General features: G+C 51.4%; 1 protein-coding gene across 3 annotated transcripts in view; it reads right to left on the bottom strand.

Moving 5' to 3' along the window:
• The window catches only part of USP20 (ubiquitin specific peptidase 20), a 43,849-nt gene that overhangs the window by 12,076 nt on the left and 11,636 nt on the right, over window positions 1–20,137 (bottom strand). For all 3 annotated transcript variants that reach the window (XM_030818010.1, XM_003264239.3, XM_030818011.1), the window contains exons 3-13: window positions 17,167–17,263; window positions 13,435–13,488; window positions 11,684–11,746; window positions 11,198–11,329; window positions 8,494–8,590; window positions 7,917–7,986; window positions 6,219–6,332; window positions 4,149–4,227; window positions 1,082–1,526; window positions 535–675; window positions 110–225 (exon numbers count right to left, since the gene is read on the bottom strand). In XM_030818010.1, coding sequence (XP_030673870.1) covers window positions 110–225; window positions 535–675; window positions 1,082–1,526; window positions 4,149–4,227; window positions 6,219–6,332; window positions 7,917–7,986; window positions 8,494–8,590; window positions 11,198–11,329; window positions 11,684–11,746; window positions 13,435–13,488; window positions 17,167–17,247 — 1,392 coding nt within the window. In that variant the 5' untranslated portion in view covers window positions 17,248–17,263. The remainder of the gene's footprint in view (window positions 1–109; window positions 226–534; window positions 676–1,081; window positions 1,527–4,148; window positions 4,228–6,218; window positions 6,333–7,916; window positions 7,987–8,493; window positions 8,591–11,197; window positions 11,330–11,683; window positions 11,747–13,434; window positions 13,489–17,166; window positions 17,264–20,137) is intronic.

Below are 20,137 nucleotides of genomic sequence, written 5' to 3'. Positions count from 1 at the left end.
AGAAAAGCAGGGAGCACCCGTGAAGAGCCCACCCTGCACCCAGTCAGGGCAAGTGCTGCTGAAGCTGCTGGCAGCCTGGCCCAGCTCCCCCCATCCCTGGGGCACCCACCCGGTCACAGGTGAGACACTGCACGAGGCTGAGGATGGAGCCATCAAAGATGTCTGAGATGACGCTGCGGTAGCGCTGCTCCTTCCGCCTCCGGCTGCCGGCACTCAATACCTGGGCTGGGGACACAGCACGGGACTAGCCCAGCCTCCAGCTGCCTGGCCGGGGCGAGGTGCAGGCCCTGGGCCTTCCTTTGACAGGATGTGGAGTGACATCTGTGAGTCACATGACTGGGTAAGCAATTCACCATCTCATGCCTCTGTGTCATCCTCTGCAAAATGTGGCTCCCACACTGGTGTCTCAGGGGTCTACCTGAGAGAAGCCCATAGCCCAGCCCTCTGCCACACGGGGCCATGAGAAAGGCAGCCACGGGCGCAATCTGCACTCCCAGCCTCAAGCTGACCCACCCTCCCCTGTGCCCCCCAAACCTTTCTTGAGCACGTATGACGGTGCCATCCTCATGGGGCTTGCACGAGGGGGGCTGCTAGACAGCTTGGCATGGCCCTCATGGTGGTGGACGGGGCTGCAGGGGCGAGAGGAGCTGCGTAGCTGGGCATCATTGTCCGGCTCTGGGGGCAGAGAGGGTACCATGCTGGGCCACAGCAGCTAGGCCAGCTCCATGAGTGGGCAGGAAGATGACTTGCCAGCCCCTCCTAAAGGGATGAAGGCCTGACCCCAATGTGTCTCGTCTGTCACGTGTCCACTCCTGGCCCCAGCACACAGGCCGGAGCAGAGCTGTCCAATCCATGTCCGGCTGAAGCCTCAGGGCTCTGGGAGAGGGCTCTGAATTGGGCTCCAGCGTTATGAGCTAGGGGACCCTGGGCACATCACTGACCTCCCGGAGGCTGACTTCCCCACTGTCATTCGGGTCTAGTGAAGAACCCGTACCCTGGCTACCGCAGGTCGGCGCTCAGCACCCGGTAGGTACTGGGCCATAGGCTGAGGCTCCTCCCGCAGTCCCCAGCCAGCTGATACCTGGCGTCCGGCAGGGGCTGGAGGACCGTGGTGATGGGGGCTGGGCCTCCGCGGGCTGGTTGTCAAGGGCAGCCATGGTGGTGTCCACATCAGCGTCCTCGTCCACTTGCTCCGAGTTTGTGCGCTGCTGGCCCCAGGAGAACTTGCGGTCCTTCATCCGCTCCTTCTCAGAGATGGCTCGGCCCGCCTCATCTGGGATCAGCAGCTCTGTCTCGGCCTGCGAGCTGCCCCCACCACGCCCCTGCCCATCACCCTCACCCCGGTCACTGCTCGAGTCACAGGACAAGAACTCGTCTTCTGATGGGCTCCGGTCACCCTCCCGTTTCTCATCCGTGTCACTCGAATCTGAGTCCCGAGCCTCTGTCAGCGCCACCGTGGCCACCACCGGCTCCTTGAGCTCCTCGTGCAGCTGGTCCATCAGGCAGCGAAGGAACTCTTGAGTGTCCTAGAACCAGGGGCTGCATCAACAGGGCTCTCCTGGAGGCAGGAGGAACCAGCCTCCAGCGCCCTGTGGCTGATGAGAGCTCCAGCCTCCATCTAGGAGGGCCTCATGGGCACCCCCTGCAGAAGAGCTGCTCACCCCCAAGCGGCCTCCCAGGGCAGTCTGTCCTAACTCCATTCTTCTGAGGATAACAGTGAGGACTGGAGAGGCTAAAGGACTCCTACTAGGACACACAGCTATAAAGTGTCAGAGCCAGGTATGCACCTGGGTCCACGCAACTCCCCGGCTCCGGCTCTGAATCTCCTGCCTCTGCTGCAAGCTCAGCACGGGAGGGACACAGAGGCAGTACCACACTGAGCCGGAGCCACCTTTCTCCCTACAGAAGAGACCAGTGGAGGTGGGCAGGGAGGTGGTGGAAGGATGAGGGAGTGTGATGCCAAAAGAGGGCTCACCTGAGTCCTGCCCCAAGCCATGCTACCCACAGGCCAGGCCGCCTGCATGCTCCACCCTTCCTCTGGCTCCCCCTGCTCTCTCAGTCCCTGTGCCAGCCCCCACATACCCTCACTGCCTGCTCTCACCTTCCCACAGACCTGGGCATGACTCAGTCTAAGCTGCCCCTGCAGGCTGCCTGGGTCTCAAATCCCAGCAATGACTATTTTGTCCTGACCACTCTGTGACTGCGCCACCAGCACAGCAGGAAGCCAAGGCAGCAGGGGCTCGGGCAGAGGCGCCCAGTGAGCCCCACTGAGATCTGTGTGCTTACACAGGAGGTGCACTGGGAGGTCAGAACGTGGTGGTGGCAGCAGACCCCAGCAGCTGGGGGGTGCTCGGGTGGTGCTGGGCATTGGAGAAGGACTTGGGTTCTGAGCCCAAATCAGCCCCAGCAGTCCCTGACCTGGATGTTAGAAGTAGCCCTCAGCCCAGGCTCTGATCCCCAGGAGGCAGGGGTCACGTAGCAGCCAGAGCCAGCCTCATGTCACACATCTGGGAAGAGGATCCCGGCTCTCTCCGCTCATGCGCAGGGAAGGGAGGGTTCGGGAGGGACTCCCCAAGGCAAAGTGTCAGACTCCAAGATCAGAGGAATGAACCACTAGGTTACGTTGCATCAGGGAGGGGACACGTGTCCTGTGGCAGGCACGATCAAAGGCCCTTTCAAGAAGAGGCTTTCAATCCGCCATCTACTTCTCTTTCTGGTTCTTCCTTTCAACAAAAGTACTGTGTGTTCCTTGCCAAAATCTCAAGCCATGCAGAAGCACGAAAGCGTCTTTTGGCCCTTAAGAGGCACCTGCAGCTGCGTCTACAACTCAGCCTCAGAAGTGTCCCCGCGTTATATCCTAGAACCAGAGAAAGGGATGCTTCTGCCGGAGTCCAGATGGAGTCCTGCAGCAGCGCATGGCCCTCCGTAATGGCATCCTGACCCAGAGCTGAAAGCCGGCAGGGCGCCTTGCACAGAGTCAGGGCGGTGCTGTGCTGAGGGATGGGCTCAGGTAGGCCTGAATGCCATCTCTGCCAGGATGTGCTGTGTGACCTGGGTGAGGGGTGGAACCTCTCTGAGCCTCAGCTCTTTACCTGTAACGTGGGGGTGACAACAGTGCCCACTTCGTGAGAGTTCTATGAGGACTAAGTTGTGACCACTTAAATGGTGCACAGTGAATTTTAGTCATTGTGGATGTTATCACTCCCCAAAAAGAGAGGTGTCCAGGCAGTGCTGAGCTTCTCAAGCAGGAGCCAAAGGCCCGGCAGCCTTCATCCTGGGACGGGACAGCAGGCAGGGGGTAAAGGAGGGCGGAAGGTCTCCCCACATGACTGCCACTCCGTCCATGGCACTCATTCAGGCAGCACAAGAGGTGACCCAGCCAGGTCCAGCTCTGCCTGCAGGCCTGGCACAAAAGCCCAGGCTGTGGACCATCTGGGGCAGGAGGCTGGAGGGCAGGAGCCATCAGCCCGGGGCTGAGGTATACGCATGGCTGCACTCTTTGTCTTGGTCTCATTATTTTATAAAATAGAAAAATGTGGTTGGCTTCAACGGGGTTCTCTAGGTTTAAAAAAAATTCTTAAACTTTTTACTTTAATAAAAGTGAAATTTCACCTGTGGTTTGGGGAAGTGAAACCCTGTGCCATTTTGGGTGCAACGCAGAGGCCCTGCAGCAAGGTTGCCCGGGTTCAAATCTCCCCTCCGCCAGGTGCAGTGGCTCATGCCTATAATCACAGCACTTTGGGAGCCTGAGGTGGGACAACTGCACGAGCCCGGGAGGTCGGGGGTGCAGTAAGCCATGACTGCACCACTGCACTCCAGCCTGGATGACAGAGTGAGACCCTGTACCCACCCTGCCCCGCAAAAAAAAGAATTCCCCTCCACCATTTACTAGCTGTGTGGCCTGTGCAAATGGCTCGGCCCCCGAACCGCAGTCTGCCCATCTGTGGAGTGGGGTTAAATGTCAGCAGGTTGCTGGAAGGTGCCACTGTCCTCACACGTGTGAAAGGCTTAGGAGTGAGAGCCTGGTCCGTGAGACCTGCCAACCAGTGCTCAGCTGCCATTGCGATTTTCCACTCTGGTTTTGGCGTCAAAGTCAGGCCTGGTGGGTCATGGCCTTGGGTGTCCCCTGGGCAGCTCAGATGGCTTACCTGCTGGGCATAGCCTCGGAACATTGGGTTGACCAACTTGATCCCATGAGACAGACTGGTGGGGACCACGTAGCTTGGCCTGTAGGAAGCCCAAACCCATTAGTCCAGGTAGCCTGCCTTGAGCTGCTCATTCCCGAGAGAAGCAGGCAGCCAGCCGGTCAGGCTGGATCAGTGAGGCGTTTCCTGACATTTGGGGAGGGGCCTACTCAGCCAGGAGCCCCAAGAGGCTCACACATCTCTACAGACAAGAAGAAAATGTCAAGTCATAGCTGCCTCAATTAAGCAAAGAGCTCAAATAAAATAGCATCATTTCCTGCTGGTGCACAACAAACTCGCCTAAACATGATTTGTTTTCATTCTGAAACACTTACTGTGGTTTTCTCATTTCAAAAGTAAGACATGTTCATTATCGACAAATCTAAAATTTCAGAAAAGTACAAGAGAAAAACATCACCACTAATGGCACCAGATACTTACCATCAGATTTCTGGTTCTGTGAAACTACAGATGCACATACAAAAATACATACAGATATACATTTAAACTTGGCTTCTACACAAGTGGAATTATATTGTACCATGCTGGGTTTTTTTTTTTCTTTTGGGACAGAGTCTTGCTCTGTTTCCCAGGCTAGATTGCAGTGGCATGATCTTGGCTCGCTGCAACCTCTGCCTCCCGGGTTCAAGTGATTCTCCTGTCTCAGCCTCCCAAAGTGCTGGGAATACAGGTGCGTGCCACCATGCCCAGCTAATTTTTGTATTTTTAGTAGAGACGGGGTTTCACCACATTGGCCAGGCTGGTCTCAAACTCCTGACCTTGCGATCCGCCCGCCTCGGCCTCCCAAAGTGCTGGGATTACAGGAGTGAGCCACTGCGCCGGACTTTTTTTTTTTTTTTGAGACAGGGTCTCACTCTGTCGCCCAGGCTGAAGTGCAATGGCATGATCAAGCCTCACTGCAGCCTGCCCTCAACCTCCTGGGCTCAAGCAATCCTCCCACCTCAGCCTCCTGAGTAGCTGGGACCACAAGTGCACACACCACGCTCAGCTAATTTTGTAGTTTTTGTAGAGGCGGGGTCTTGCTATGTTGTCCAAGCTGGTCTCAAACTCCTAGGCTCAAATGATTCTCCTGCCTCGGCTTCCCAAAGTGCTGGATTTACAGGTGTCAGTGACTGCGTCTGGCCCCACACTGGTTTTTAATCTGCCTCTACACATAATATATATTTCTCCCATATTTCTTTGTTTTGTGTTTTTTTTTTTTTTTTTTTGAGACGGAGTCTCGCTTTGTCACCAGGCTGGAGTGCAGTGGCACAATCTCGGCTCACTGCCACCTCCGCCTCCCAGGTTCAAGTGATTCTCCTGCCTCAGCCTCCCGAGTAGCTGGGACTACAGGTACATGCCACCACGCCCAGCTAATTTTTGTATTTTTATTAGACACGGGGTTTCACCATGTTAGCCACAACAGTCTCGATCTCTTGACCCCATGATCCGCCTGACTCAGCCTCTCAAAGTGCTGGGATTACAGGCGTGAGCCACTGCGCCTGGCCCTACGCTGGTTTTTCATCTGCTTCTACACATAATACATATTTCTATGTGCTCATTTTAAATTATTCCCAACTTTGACTTTTCCTGGAGAAACAGATCTAATAACAGACTCTGGTCTTTAAATTCATTTCACACTGTGCCAGAAGCTCCATCCAGTCTGTGCCCCCCTGCCCCACACCTCCTCCTACACACACAGTTCTGGCTGAGGCCGGGTCACCTTGTCTCTTGGCAAAGACATCTACCAGTGGCTGCTGGGTAGGGTCAACAGTAGGTCAAATTCTAGCTCACCTTTTGCAGGTTCTATGACCTTGAGCAAGATACTTAAAGCGCTCTGCACCTCAGTTTCCCTATTTGTAAAACAGGACTGGATGCAATTTCCACCCCGCAGGCTTGCTACAAGCATTACCCGGGACAAAGTGAGCCAAGTCCTCGCTGGGGGCTGAATCCACAGGAAGTGCTCAATCATGGGTGCTGACAGGAAACCCCAGTTCCCACACACCGCCCGAGGCTAGGGATGCAGCTGCTCACCGTTTCTTGTGCCAGACCTCAGAGACCAGCTTCTGGTAGCTCTTGCACAGGGCTGGCTTCTTGTCTGTGCGCACCAGGCCGCCACACTCCAAGAAGAACTGAGTCAGCGGCGGGCTGGGTGCAGGGGAGAGAGAGCCAGGTCAGGAGAGCAAATGAGGCACAAAGCAGTTTAGAAAGGGCTGCGTAGTGGGAAGCCCTGAGTGCTTGCACAGGGAGCACAGTGGCCCTGGACCCAGAAACTCCTGAAGGTGACTAGAAGGCTCCTATCAGTTATGAGAAAATTGTATCCTCCAAAATTCATCTGTGAAGTCCTAACCCCCAGTACCTGAGAGTGTGACCATATCTAGAGACAGGGCATTTTTATTTTATTTTATCTCATCTTATCTATCTTATCTTATTACTATTTTGAAACAGAGTCTCACTCTGTTGCCCAGGCTGGAGTGTATTGGTGCAATCTTGGTTCATTGCAACCTCTGCCTCCCGGGTTCAAGTGCTTCTCCTGCCTTAGCCTCCAGAGTAGCTGGGATTACAGGCGCATGCCACAATGCCTGGCTAACTTTTTTGTATTTTTAGTAGAGACAGGGTTTCGCCATGTTGGCCAGGCTGGTCTTGAACTCCTGACCTCAGGCAATCCACTTGCCTTGACCTCCCAAAGTGCTGGGATTACAGGCGTAAGCCACGGTGCCCAGCCAAGACAGGGCCTTTAAAGAGGTTATTAAAGTGAAAACGGACAGGGTGCGGTCAATTTTTTTTTTTTTTGAGACGGAGTCTCGCTCTGTCACCCAGGCTGGAGTGCAATGGCATGATCTCAGCTCACTGCAACCTCCGCCTCCCGGGTTCAAGCGATTCTCCTGCCTCAGCCTCCCCAGTAGCTGGGACTACAGGTGCATGCCACCACGTCCAGCTAGTTTTTTGTATTTTTAGTAGAGACAGGGTTTCACCATGTGAGCCAGAATGGTCTCTATCTCCTGACCTCGTGATCCACCTGCCTCGGCCTCCCAAAGTGCTGGGATTACAGACGTGGGCCACTGCGCCCAGCCTGGGTGTGGTCAGTCATTAACAATAATTGACGTGCATCCTGCCACCTGAGGATAGTTACTAGGAACATTTTGGGACGTAGCCTTCCAGACTTTTCTACGCATTTCTACCCATTCCCTCTCTCCTTCCCCCCATACATATACTGCATCTCTAATCTCCACTGGGTAGAAGAAGCATGTCAGACACAGGAGACATCCTTGGCCTTATGGAGCTTACAGCCTATCCTTAACGGAAAATCGCATTTCTCCCATAAAACGGGATTGTACCATGCAACGCTTTATAACCTCCTTTTTCCCCCACTCACCAGATTCTGAACCCCTTCTTGTTTCAATGCATGTTGTCTTGTGCCATTTTTCCTGCACTTGCTGCAAGGGCTATGAGAATTTATACTCCCTTGCAGATGGGACTTTAAATCACTTCCAATAAACAACAGAGCGCTGAGCCTCCTTGCATGGACAACTTCCCCAGCATCTCCGGTTATCTCCTCAGGATACATTTCGACTGGGGGGATTGCTGGGTCAAAGGGCATGCATGCTTTTAGGGATTTTGCTGTGCATCCTATACGTGTGTTTGTGGGCAACAGGCTGGGGGCTGCTACCGCTGCTGTTTCCGGGGCTTTGCCAGGACAGCTGTCGGCCTTTGGACAAAGTGTCAACCTACCAATTGGACAGGGCCTGCAGGGCGGCGTTCATGTAGCAGGAGTTCCCGAGGTTCTTCATGCCCGTGAGGCCTGGGAAATAAACACAGCAGGCAGGAGCAGGTGAGCGCCTTGCCCCACTGAGGAGACCTTGCAAGTCACATTTGGCACAAACTGTGGCTCTCAACTGCCCAGGACCCAAGAAGAGGACACGGTGGAAGCGTTCCACCCCAGGAATCTTCCCAGTAAATTAATGTGGTTCCTGCTCACAACAGCTGCAGTTACCTGAGTTTTTAAACAGATGAACTCCTTTGCCCCTCCGCCCAGTCAGACCCACTGTCCAGACCATAAAGCAGATGGGTCGGCCTGCCCAGGGTCACCCAGCTGGGAGAGGGAACAAGATAGCCAGCTCTCCAGAATCTTAGCTAGGCCAGCCAACTTCCGGAGGGAAGCCACCATGCTAAACAGCTTATCCGTCACCCCATCCTTCCTTGCCCATATAGCAGGTGCAAATACAGACCAAGACTCTGGCAGTTTCCAGCCTCCAGATGAGGGCCCCCAGCCCAGCCCATCAGCTTCCCCTGCTGTGGGGGCCATTACCTCGAGGTTTCAGGTCATCGTCCTCTGACTCAGACTCTCCTTCATCAGCCACAGCAATAGGAACAGCTTTCAGAGGGTGGGAGGGTGGCGGGGAGTCCTGTGTTAAAGACCCAAAGTGAGGAAAACAGTGAACAGAGGGGCTGGGGTCAGAGGCCCAGGTGTCTCCCAAGGACTGGAAGTCCAGCCCCACTGCCCAGAAGGCCCCACTGGGCTGAGCCAGTACAGCTGAGCAGAAGGCACTGTGAAAAGAGATAGGATTGGTGGCCTTGCCCTGGGAACTCCTTGATTTGTGTGTGTCTGTGTTTTTTTTTGAGATGGGGTCTTGCTTTGTCACCCAGGCTGGAGTGCAGTGGCACAATCAGAGCTCACTGCTGACTCCAACTTCTGGGCTCAAGGGATCCTCCCACCTCACCCTTCTCAGTAGTTGAGACTACAGGTGCATGCCACACCCAGCTAACCTTTTTATATTGCCCAGGCTGGTCTCAAACTACTGGGCTCCAGCGATCCTTCCAAAGTGTTAGGATAACATGAGCCACCATGCCCAGCTGTTGATTTGCATTTTTTATTGGCAATAAAAAAATATTTTACTTATAATAAATTTGGGGAAAAACAAACATAAACATGCAACCCCATTTTCCTGAGAGCTACTATTAATAGTCTGTATGTATATTATGTAGACTTTTTTTTTGAGATGGAGTCTCACTCTGTCGCCCAGGCTGGAGTGGCAGTGGCACAATCTCGGCTCACTGCAAGCTCCGCCTCAGGGGTTCACGCCATTCTCCTGCCTCAGCCTCCCAAGTAGCTGGACTACAGGTGCCCGCCACCACGCCCAGCTAATTTTTTGTATTTTTAGTAGAGATGGGGTTTCACAGTGTTAGCCAGGATGGTCTCGATCTCCTGACCTCATGATCCTCCTGCCTCGGCCTCCCAAAGTGCTGGGATTACAGGTGTGAGCCACCTCGCCTGGACTTTTTTTTTTTTTCTTTTTGAGACGGAGTCTCACTCTGTTGCCCAGGCTGGAGTACAATGGTGCAATCTTGGCTCACTGCAAGCTCCACCTCTCAGGTTCATGCCATTCTCCTGCCTCAGCCTCCCGACTAGCTGGGACTACAGGTACTTGCTACTACGCCTGACTAATTTTTTGTATTTTTAGTAAAGACGGGGTTTCACCGTGTTAGCCAGGATGGTCTCAATCTCCTGACCTCGTGATCCACCCGCCTCAGCCTCCCAAAGTGCTGGGATTACAGGCGTGAGCCACCGCGTCTGGGCTATGTAGACTTTTTTTAAGAGATAGAGTCTTGCTCTGTCGTCCAGGCTGGAGCACAGTAGCACAACTATAGCTCACTGCAACCTTGAACTCCTGGGCTCAAGTGATCCTCCCACCTCAGCCTCCCAAGTAGCTGGGATTACAAGCATGCGCCACCATGCCTAGCTAATTTTATTTTTTGTAGAGACAGGGTCTCACTCTGTTGCCCAGGCTGGTCTCAAACTCCTGGGCTCAAGCGATCCTCCTGCCTTGGCCCAGCAAAGGGCTGGGATTACAGGCATTAGACACGGCGCCCAGCCTATCTTATATAGACTTTTAACTGTTAATACACGTGCACAACAAAAACAAGATATTGCATATACTGTTTTATAGCCTTTTCTATAAAAATTCAAAAACATCTACCAAGTTCACAAATGCATTCAATAAGCACTTATTGAGCCCTATCATGTGACTGTTTAAACAGAAGGAGAGTCCAGGTGCGGTGGCTCCTGCCTGTAATCCCAGCACTTTGGGAGGCCAAGGCAGGCAGATCATTTGAGGTTAGGAGTTCAAGACCAGCCTGGTCAACATGGCGAAACCCTGACTCTACTAAAAATACGAAAATTAGCCAGGCGTGGTGGTGGGCGCCTGTAATCCCAGCTACTCAGGAGGTTGAGGCAGGACAATCAGTTGAACCCAGGAGGCAGAGGCTGCAGTGAGCTGAGACTGCACCACTGCATTCCAGCCTGAGCAACAGAGCGAGACTCGGTCTCAAAAAATTAAATTAAAATAAAATAAAATAAATGGAGGAGACAACCATGCAGATGCTGCACACATGTCCTGGCTTCTCCTCTAGCAGGCAGCTCTGCCATCCAGGATTACTGACCATTCCCTGAGGACAGGCCTGGGGCTGGGCCCTCCAAGTCATGGGCTTGCTGACCCACCATCTCTAAGGTTGCACAGCACACTGTTGATCATAGGACCATTCTCTGGTTGACGTTACCCAGGTGGTTTCTGGGCATTTCCCATAGAGAAGTGTGCTGTAGCAACTACCTGGAATTCCCTTAGGAATGGTTTCAGATTTGGGATGGCCAGAGGCCATCTGTGACCTTGTTAACCATCTCCATAAGGCCTGGAAGGGTCTACACTCACCTCATGGCTCTGGGCCCACCCCAACCCCTGCACTCCACATAGCCACCCCATGGTCTCTGAGCTCCTCAAGGCAGGCCCTACTCTCAGTCACCTCTGCACCCTCATGGTCTCACACACGCCTCGGCACAGAGTTGGGCTCTGAGCATGTGCTGATGTGAGCTCCTCAAAGTCACCTGAAAACATACTGACCCAGGAACAGACACCTCTGGGACCTACTGACCCATGCTCCATGGATTCTGAGGTCATACTGCCTCATACCCAACACAGTGTCGCCAACAACCAAACAGAGCCCACCACACAGGTTACCTGTTCAGAGAACTTGGAGGAGGAGCCTGGCAGAGGGGCTGCCAGCCGCTGCTCCAGGAACACCTCCTTCTCACAGGCGTAACACCACAGTCGGAACGTGGTCAGGTTCACGGTCAAGTTGTGCTTTTTTGCCTAGAGGGTAATATCCAAAACAAGGTCCAGGGTACTCTGGCCTAACAAGTGCCCCAACCTGTAATGGCTGCTCTGTTCCCCAGCCTCTCAGTAAGAGGCCCTGTCAGGACAGAGGCCGGAAGCTCAAATTTTGCTTACCCACCCCTGGTCAGGACCCTGAGGGCTGCTGCTTATCAAATGGTAAAGGTGCAAAATGTTTTTACCTGCATTCTCTCTTGCTTCTTTGCAGAAGCCATGCTAGGATGACACCATTTATTGCCCCAGCCATTTAGGCCCAGAGCAGGAAGGTGGAGCTGGGGTTTGAACCCCAGGCCATCTAACTGCAGGGCCCATACTCTTAGCCACCACACTCACCTGTGCATGAATGGTGCTGTGGTCAGCGAAGGATTCTCCGCAGCCAACATAGGGGCAGGCAACCTGGGAAGAGAGGGGAGGAGAGTGGACTGGAGCTTGCCAAAAGGATGGTGTCAACACAGTGTCTCTGGTTCCATCCCAAAGTCAGTGCCCCCACCTCTCCTGAACAGGGACCACAAGGGACTGAGGCTCTGCCATCTCAAAGGAACATGGGTCTGTAGGTCTGTACACCTGAAGTTCTGTTGGGCAGTGATGGACGGTAAACACTGTCCCTGCTCTCTGAGTGAGATGAGCAGTATGCCCTGGGCTGCTACTCTCCAGCAAGAAGCCCAGGCGGGGTCCCAGCTGGGGCCTGGCATCTCGGGACCAAGACCCTCTCCCTCCACAAAAACCCCATGTGAAGTGGGGTCAGTTATTGGGACCTATGTTTTTGGTGGGGATCCTAGGCCTCACAGCCATTTTCTAATGGGGGATGATGAATGGGGACCAGGTGTTTGAAACAAGGAGCACAGGTAGTGGGAACCCAGTACCGACCCAGTGCCCCAGAGCAGGGCCTGCATGCCCCTGATGACACTGCCTTTGCCCTCGCACTCTCCTATCCCAAATCTACCCATCCTCCAAGGCCTGCTCAGTGCCTCTACTGTGAGCCTCCACGCCAGCCAGTAGCCAATGCCATACTCCTACAGGAGCGCCTGCTGTCACTGCCACCTGTGATCAGCAGGGCCTTCTGGGAAAATGGTGGAATCATATCATGTGGCCGACTCAGAAAGCACATGCCATTTTCTGCATCAGGCTCCCACGTCTGTTTGAGGGGACTGTGGCTCCTATGAGGTAGGACCACGTCCTGCACTTGCAACAGCCCAGGAGATAACATCTAGTCCTTCTTGCTGCCCCCTGGATACACAGTGTCGTGCCATTTACTTTGTGCTGAGTGACAGGGCTGAGCAGAAGAGGCCAGAATCCCACTGGGGGCCCCTGCACTTCTGCAAAGACTGACTGGCTGTCTTCACTCACTGCTGCTGTCTTTGTTGTTTTTACTCGTGGGTTTTTTTTAAAAGAAATTTTAAGTAACAGTCATTTTTAGTATGACTATAAAAATACATCCGTGGTAACATTTTTTAAATACTACAGAGAAAAAAAAGAAAATTACCCATAATTCTACCACTCAGGGGAAACTGTCATGTTTTCATACGTCTACTTTTACTCTTTTTAGTAACCAGTAATCATCCAAACCCTTCCAGCTTTTCCCGGACACTGCCTCCTGGCCAGTCATAGGCATCTGTCTTGTCCAGTTCTACCCTAACCCCATGAGGCGGGGACAGTTGTCAGTTGTCAGTGTAGCAGCCCCTTTCTTATAGATGGGTAATGAAGGTTCAGGGAAAAAATGAGACTGGCGCGGGGAGAGACGCTGCTGAGCAGCAGTGCTAGGCCTCAAAGCCAAGACACCCACATTGACTCACACGTATGCATGCCAAGCTAGAATACTGTCCTATGAAGAAGTGAGCCTTCAGTCCAGAGCCTTCTCCAAACTATTTTTTTCTCCTGTCATTTTTAATTGCTGCCAGAATGGCCAGCCCAGGATTCACTGACTCTGGAGTCCTGTGCCCCTGTGCCCCAGCCCAAGGTTTCTGGCAGTGCCCACTAGGGATGGAAGTTCCCAGCCCAGAGTCTAGCCCACTGCACCAGCCTGTGCAATGCTGATAACAGGTGGAAGCAGCTCTACACCCCTGATGGCCAAAAGGGTCTTTTACCTGGAGACAGGCCCATAGGTTTGGTCCGGTGGCCCCACACGACTGACAGGTTCCCTGTGTGGGTTAAGAGGAGAGAGAAAGAGCAGGTGTGAGGAGCCCGTTGCGGGGCTGAGCACTGGGGCTGCTCCTGCCTGGAGGGCCCCACCTGGCTGACATGCACTCAGAAGGTCTCAGCTTCAAGCCCTGGCCCCAGAAAGGTCTTCGCCAGACGACCTGTCCAAATTAGGCTCCCAGGGGAGCACTTTATACTTTACTGTTTGAATTCTACCCTGTGCCTGTAAAAACATTTTCAAATCAACATTTTATGATTTTAGTGTCTATAACCTAATCTTGGAAAATAAAATCATGTAAAAGACTCGATAACATGCTCTCTTCCCACCCCTTCTATTCTTCCTTTCTTGCACTGAATTATTTCAGCCTTTCTTCCCATTAGACAAGGGCTCCATGAAAGAGGGATGGTCTGTTTTGCCTACCGCTGTGAGTTCACAGGGCCTGGTATAAATAAAGAGTTCACTAGACCTGGCAAACCCCAGGAAACACCCAGATTTCTGGTGGTCTGCTCCGTGTCTATCGGAATCCTTTCTGTCCTCCTTGCTTTAATAATGGGATGCATGGATTTTAGCTGAACACACAGCTAGCCTGCTGCAGATGACGTTTTCCAGCTTCCACCATGGTCACGTGGCTCAGTTCTAGTCAAACTAGCAGAAACGATGTGTGCCACTTCTGCGCTGTGTGCTACCTTGCTCCTTCTCCTCTTACCATTGGCTGGAATGTGGATGTGATGGCAGGAGCTGAAGCAACCACCTTGGACTCAGGATTAGAGCCACATGTTGAGAATGGCAGAGCTACCCTACCAGTCCTACCTACCTGTGGTCTGTTCTATGAGAGAAAAGAAACTTCTTTTTTTTTTTTTTTTGAGATGGAGTCTCACTCTGTCACCCAGGCTGGAGTGCAGTGGCGCAATCTCGGCTCACTGCAAGCTCCACCTCCCGGGTTTACGCCATTCTCCTGCCTCAGCCTCCCGAGTAGCTGGGACTACAGGCACCCACCACCTCGCCCAGCTAATTTTTTGTATTTTTAGTAGAGACGGGATTTCACCATGTTAGCCAGGATGGCCTCGATCTCCTGACCTCATGATCCACCTGCCTTGGCCTCCCAAAGTGCTGGGATTACAGGTGTGAGCCACCGCGCCCAGCCCACTGAGTTCTTTACCCACTGCTCACATAATCCCCTCCAGTCTCTGTAGCAGGGCCCAGCAACATCCCCCTTTCACTGATGAGAAACCGGGACTCAGAGAGGTCACACCCTTGTCACAGAGCAAGGTCAGCAGGTGAAGCCAATGAGCCTGGATCCCAGTGCAGCAAGGTCACAAACCTCCCACCAAGAAAGCCTGGCTTCCCCCAGGGTGGCCATGTCAGCTCCCAGGCCTCCAAGGCCTCCTTCTCATTGTCACTACACCCAGATTCCAGCTGTGTTTGTAAAAAGCCTGAACATGGGGTTGAAGTGAAGCAGTTTGTCCCATACGATGAAGCTGACATCTGCACTCTGTGGTTTAGGGTCTCTCACAGAGGATGCTGTGGGTGCCAGGAGATCACTCTGCTTAGCAGACTCAAAACCGCAGCCCCAAACCTTCCTGAATTTGTCATCTCTCTCGTGATTTTTTGACTTCACAACTCACCCTCCTCTTCCCAGGTTTTTTTTTCCATTTCAGTTATTTCATTTATAGAAGTGTCGAATGCTTGCTATAACAATTCAGATGACATCTACATGCTGTGGATGATATGAAATACTTCCCTCTGTACATTCTTCTTACATAAAACATGTATGCCTGGATCTTGAGGGGGTGATTTTTAGTAAAAATAAGATCATGCAATACATATTTCTCTGTAATGTGCCTGTGTCTCCTTTGAGGGTCACCCAAGTCTGTACATGAAGACTTCATTCCTCTGTGATAACTGCACACTCTGGACACACCATAATTGATTCACCCATTCCTTTCTTGAGGAATATTCAGGTGCCACCAGTTTTTCCCTTTTACAAATAATGCTCAATAAATACTGCTGTATCATATGTTTATAACTGGTGATTACATTTCTACTGGATAAATTCCCAGAAGCAGAATTGTTTCCCTAAAAGTTACGGTAATTCCCAGCCCTACCACAACATGAGTGGCCCATTTTCTCCGTAACTGTCAGCTATGAATGGGATCAGTCTCTTTCCGCCCATCTGCAAAACGGTATCATCCTATTTCATTAACAATATCCATAAGCATGAGAGTGAAGTCAGCCATCTTTTTCCGAAAGTTTCTTGTCATTTCTACCTCTTTTACTGGGAAGGACCGGCTCATATCCTTGCTCTTTCTGAGTATTTTAGAATGGTGTTGGTTTTATTTTGTAACTTTCTGGATACCCAGAGAGGAGCTGAAGTCGTGATCTCTGACACACAGGCCCAGAGCACCCCAGACAAGCCCAGTCTCTGCTCTAGAGGCACTAACAGGCTTCTGAACGGCTGCCAGTCCCAATGCAAACCTTCTTGTGCTCCGCCTCTCTTCTCCCACCTGCTTCATCCCCTCCCTGCTCTCAGATTCCCTAAGAAGCGGAGAGAAACCCAGCATCAGACAGTGCAAACATATCCGGGCCTCACTCTGCCCCATTTCATGCTGCAAGAGGCAAAATCACTTCAAAAGCAGCTATAGACACATAGACACTATGAAGAACCGCTCCCATGCCAGGCCCCATGACAAAACCAGCTCAGGCCAAAGGCCACCAAGGACCTGCTGGTGCAGTGAGGCCAGGCGACCAGCATTAGGTGCCAATATGCCCAGGAATCCCACTCCTGGGAACATGTCTGCATGCAGCTCTGCCCATGGATGCAATGACTTTTCTACAAGGCCATTCATCGCAGCATCGTGTGTATCGGCAAGAGGCTGCAAAGGGTCCACATGTCTACCCAGAGAGCATCAGTCACTGTGGCCACATGATGAAATATGATGCAGCTTCAAGGTAACAAATGAGAAAGCTGTCTCTATGCACTGACATCCAAAGAGCTTCAAGATACACTATCATGTGAATAAAGCAAGTTATGAAACAGAGAGGATCGTATACCATCTTTTATGTAAGAAAGGGCAAAACTTAAAATGAGTTTATCTGCTTGTATTCACATAAAGAAACTGAAAAGATACAAAAGAGAGTAAGTGCTTACCCGAGGGTGGGCTGGGGAGGGTGGGCACAGGGGTGAGAGAAGGACTTCTTGACATTTATCTTTTTATAGTGTTTCATTTGTAACCATGTTCAAGTATTACCTTTTCAAAAATTTTCATTTAACAACACCAAAAGGATGGCAACACATCCTCCTACTCTGAGAAGAGGCCCAGCTTCCTGCTCAGGCCTCCCTGAGCCCTCCTGGAGCCATATGTGTAAAAACGCTCCTGGACTTGGAAAGCAGCATTCATTCCCTGCCTTGGAGAGGCTCTGTGCACCGGCCCCAACAGCTAATGGACAGAGAGCATTAGTGGTTCCCAAATGGCCTTGTCTAAACTATACTTAATGGCTATTAGGACAGAGCCTCCGGAAGGTGGCCTCCCAAGCAGATGCCAGCATTTCCATTTACACAGAAGGCTGAGCAGAGACTGACAAGGGAACCAGTTTTTCCCACTGCTTCAGAAATGTCCACACCCCAGGAAAGAGGCGGCCCTGGGTGTGGGCCCTGGCCCCGTAAGGTCTGACCCTTTACCTTAGATTTGAGCAGCAAGTCCTCTTTGGTCACCTCCCCTATGGAGTCAAGGTGAGGGCAAAGGTCCCTGGAGTCCCCCATCCTGGCCTGGGCTCACCTATGAGAAGACACAAGCAATCCTGAGTTAATGGCAGCCAGTGCTGGCAGGAGGTGGGGCGGTGAGTGGTTAAGTACATGACTTTGGCCTTGAGTCCTGGTCTGCCACAAACCACCTGGTAAGCCGGGGAAGTTGCTTAACCTCTCTGAGCATCACTTTCCTTATCTAAGAAGATAACAGTTGCCCCAATGGTATCCTAGTACGAGAAAGTCTGTCAAATGCCTGGTGAAGTCCCTGACGTAGGGAAAGCCCATGGCAGGTGACAGGTATCGTGATCAGAATTATTGGTAGGGAAGACACGGGAGTCTTGCCTGCATGCAGGGAGCTGCACACCAGACAATCTAAAACCACAGATGTTTTGTTAGAGGAGGCCAAATCCATGTCCATCCAAGGATACAGGCAGAGGAGGGGCAGTGTAGGAAGGCTGGGTTTCAAAAAGGCAAGCAGCAGATGTTGACACTGGTCTTCTCAAGAGCCTCTGGGAGGCCAAGTTCTGGCAGACCACTTATCTGGGAGCCCCCCACGGAGTGAAGTTTGAACACCAGACCACCATGGGAGCAGGCCACGCAGCACTGCCTCCAGAGAATGTCTTTTGAGGGTAGGGAGAAAGTCAGAGAGAAAGGCAGGAGAACAACCTAGAAAGTAGTCTGGAACTGTGTTTGCCAAAACATCAACAGTAGTGCAGCTGGGTAATGGGTTTCAAGAGATGAAAAAAAAAAAGCTCTGTGGCTTTTGTTTAACTGATACATGTTCATCATAAAAACAAAACTCAAACAAGAAAGCACAAAGTAAAATAAATCACTGATAACAAGTAGCAAACATCTTTCCCAACATTCTTCTGCGTTTCTTTCTCTTTTAAATCAGGGGTATAAAAACATATCTGTCTTAGAAAATAAATGCTTCCCTCAAGAGAGCACCTTGGTGAAGACAAACAGCTCTGTATCTTGAGTGTGGGGTGGTTACATGGATCTACACGTGTGTTAAAAGTGCAAAGAACTGAACACACATGAGTGCCTACAGAACTAGTGAAATCTGAATAAGCTCCATGGATTATGCCAATGTCACTTTACTGATTGTACTACAGACATACTAAGATGTATTATTAGCTGGGATGCTGGTGCATGCCTGTAGTCCCAGCTACTCGAGAGGCTGAGGTAGGAGATCATGTGAGCCCAGGAGTTCAAGGCTGCAGTGAGCCGTGACCATGCCACTGCACTCCAGCCTGGGTGACAGAGCAAGACCACGTCTCAAAAAAAAAAAAAAAAAAAAAAAAAAAGTATGTGTTACTCTTACCATTAGGAGAAACTGGGTGAAGGTACAAAGGACCTTAGGGTACATTTTTTGCAACTGCCTGTGAATCTATAATTATTTCAAAAGAAAACATTTAAAAATGAGTAACTAAATAAATGCTTCACCTACGGTATTTTAGCAGAATCAAATCCAGGAATCTGACTGCTGATTATAGCTTCAAACTGTTGCCAAATAAGGTCCAAACCAACCAAAGATGTAACTGGAGCTAAGATTGCTTTAACCAAAGGCAGAAGCCTCTGTGACTGCATGAGTCTTAAAAACAAAACAAAAGACCGGGTGCGGTGGCTCATGCCTGTAATCCTAGCACTTTGGGAGGCTGAGGCGGGCAGATCACCTGAGGTCAGGAGATCAAGACCAGCCCTACCAACATGGAGAAACCCCATCTCTACTAAAAATACAAAATTAGCCGGGCGTGGCGCACATGCCTATAATCCCAGCTACTCAGGAGGCTGAGACAGGAGAATTGCTTGAACCCAGGAGGCGGAGGTTGTGGTGAGCCAAGATCGTGCCATTGAATTGCAGCCTGGGCAACAAGAGCGAGACTCCATCCCAAAACACACACACACACACACACACACACACAAAAACAAAAAACAAAGGCAGAAGCCGCATGTGTGCCCACCTGATCTGAGAGGTGGACCCCCAGACTCCTCCTTACGTGGCCCTCCCTGTCCCAAATGGTCAGCCGGGGTCAACTGGCCAAATTCTCATTCAGAACATGAGTTACTAGCACTCATGAGGTGTCAGATACTAAGCTAAGTGCTTTTCGTGCATTTGTTTATGAAAAACTCTCCCAGCAATCATTGGGGCAGCTGTGATTAGCCCCATTTCACAGACTAAGGAATAGACGCTCCTTCTTGTCTAATGTCTCACAGGAATGTTGGCGCTAGAGCTGAACCTCAAGTTGGTCAGATCCTAAGGGCCCGCTCAGTTGCTTTCTAACTTATAGAAAATGTAAATGTGAAAAGCAGGCAGAACTTACTGTCACATTAAAGATGAGCATAAAGAAAAAAAGAAAAAAACAAAGTAGACCCGGCCGGGCGTGGTGGCTCACGCTTGTAATCCCAGCACTTTGGGAGGCCGAGGCGGGTGGATCATGAGGTCAGGAGATCGAGACCACGGTGAAACCCCGTCTCTACAAAAATACAAAAAAATTAGCTGGGCGTGGTGGCGGGCGCCTGTAGTCCCAGCTACTCGGAGAGGCTGAGGCAGGAGAATGGCGTGAACCCGGGAGGCGGAGCTTGCAGTGAGCTGAGATTGCACCACTGCACTCCAGCCTGGGTGACAGAGCGAGACTCCGTCTCAAAAAAAAAAAAAAAAAAAAAAAACCAAGTAGACCCAACTATATAACACACTTCCATGTTTCCATGTACCTAGACTCATCAATTAACAACCCATGGCCAATCTTGCTTCATCTCAACCTCCTGCTTCCTCTTGCTTTTGTATCAAGTCCCAGACACACAGGCGATCATATTCCATCTGTATTTTTCTAAGAGATAAGGACTTAAAAAAAAAAAAAAAACCCATAATCACAATTCCATTCTTTCATCTAAAGAGAAAAAT

Source organism: Nomascus leucogenys, chromosome 8 (assembly GCF_006542625.1).
Source record: "Nomascus leucogenys isolate Asia chromosome 8, Asia_NLE_v1, whole genome shotgun sequence".
Taxonomy (NCBI): Eukaryota; Metazoa; Chordata; class Mammalia; order Primates; family Hylobatidae; genus Nomascus; species Nomascus leucogenys.
The sequence above is the reverse complement of the archived record's forward strand: the minus strand, read 5'-3'. Positions and strand labels throughout refer to the sequence as shown.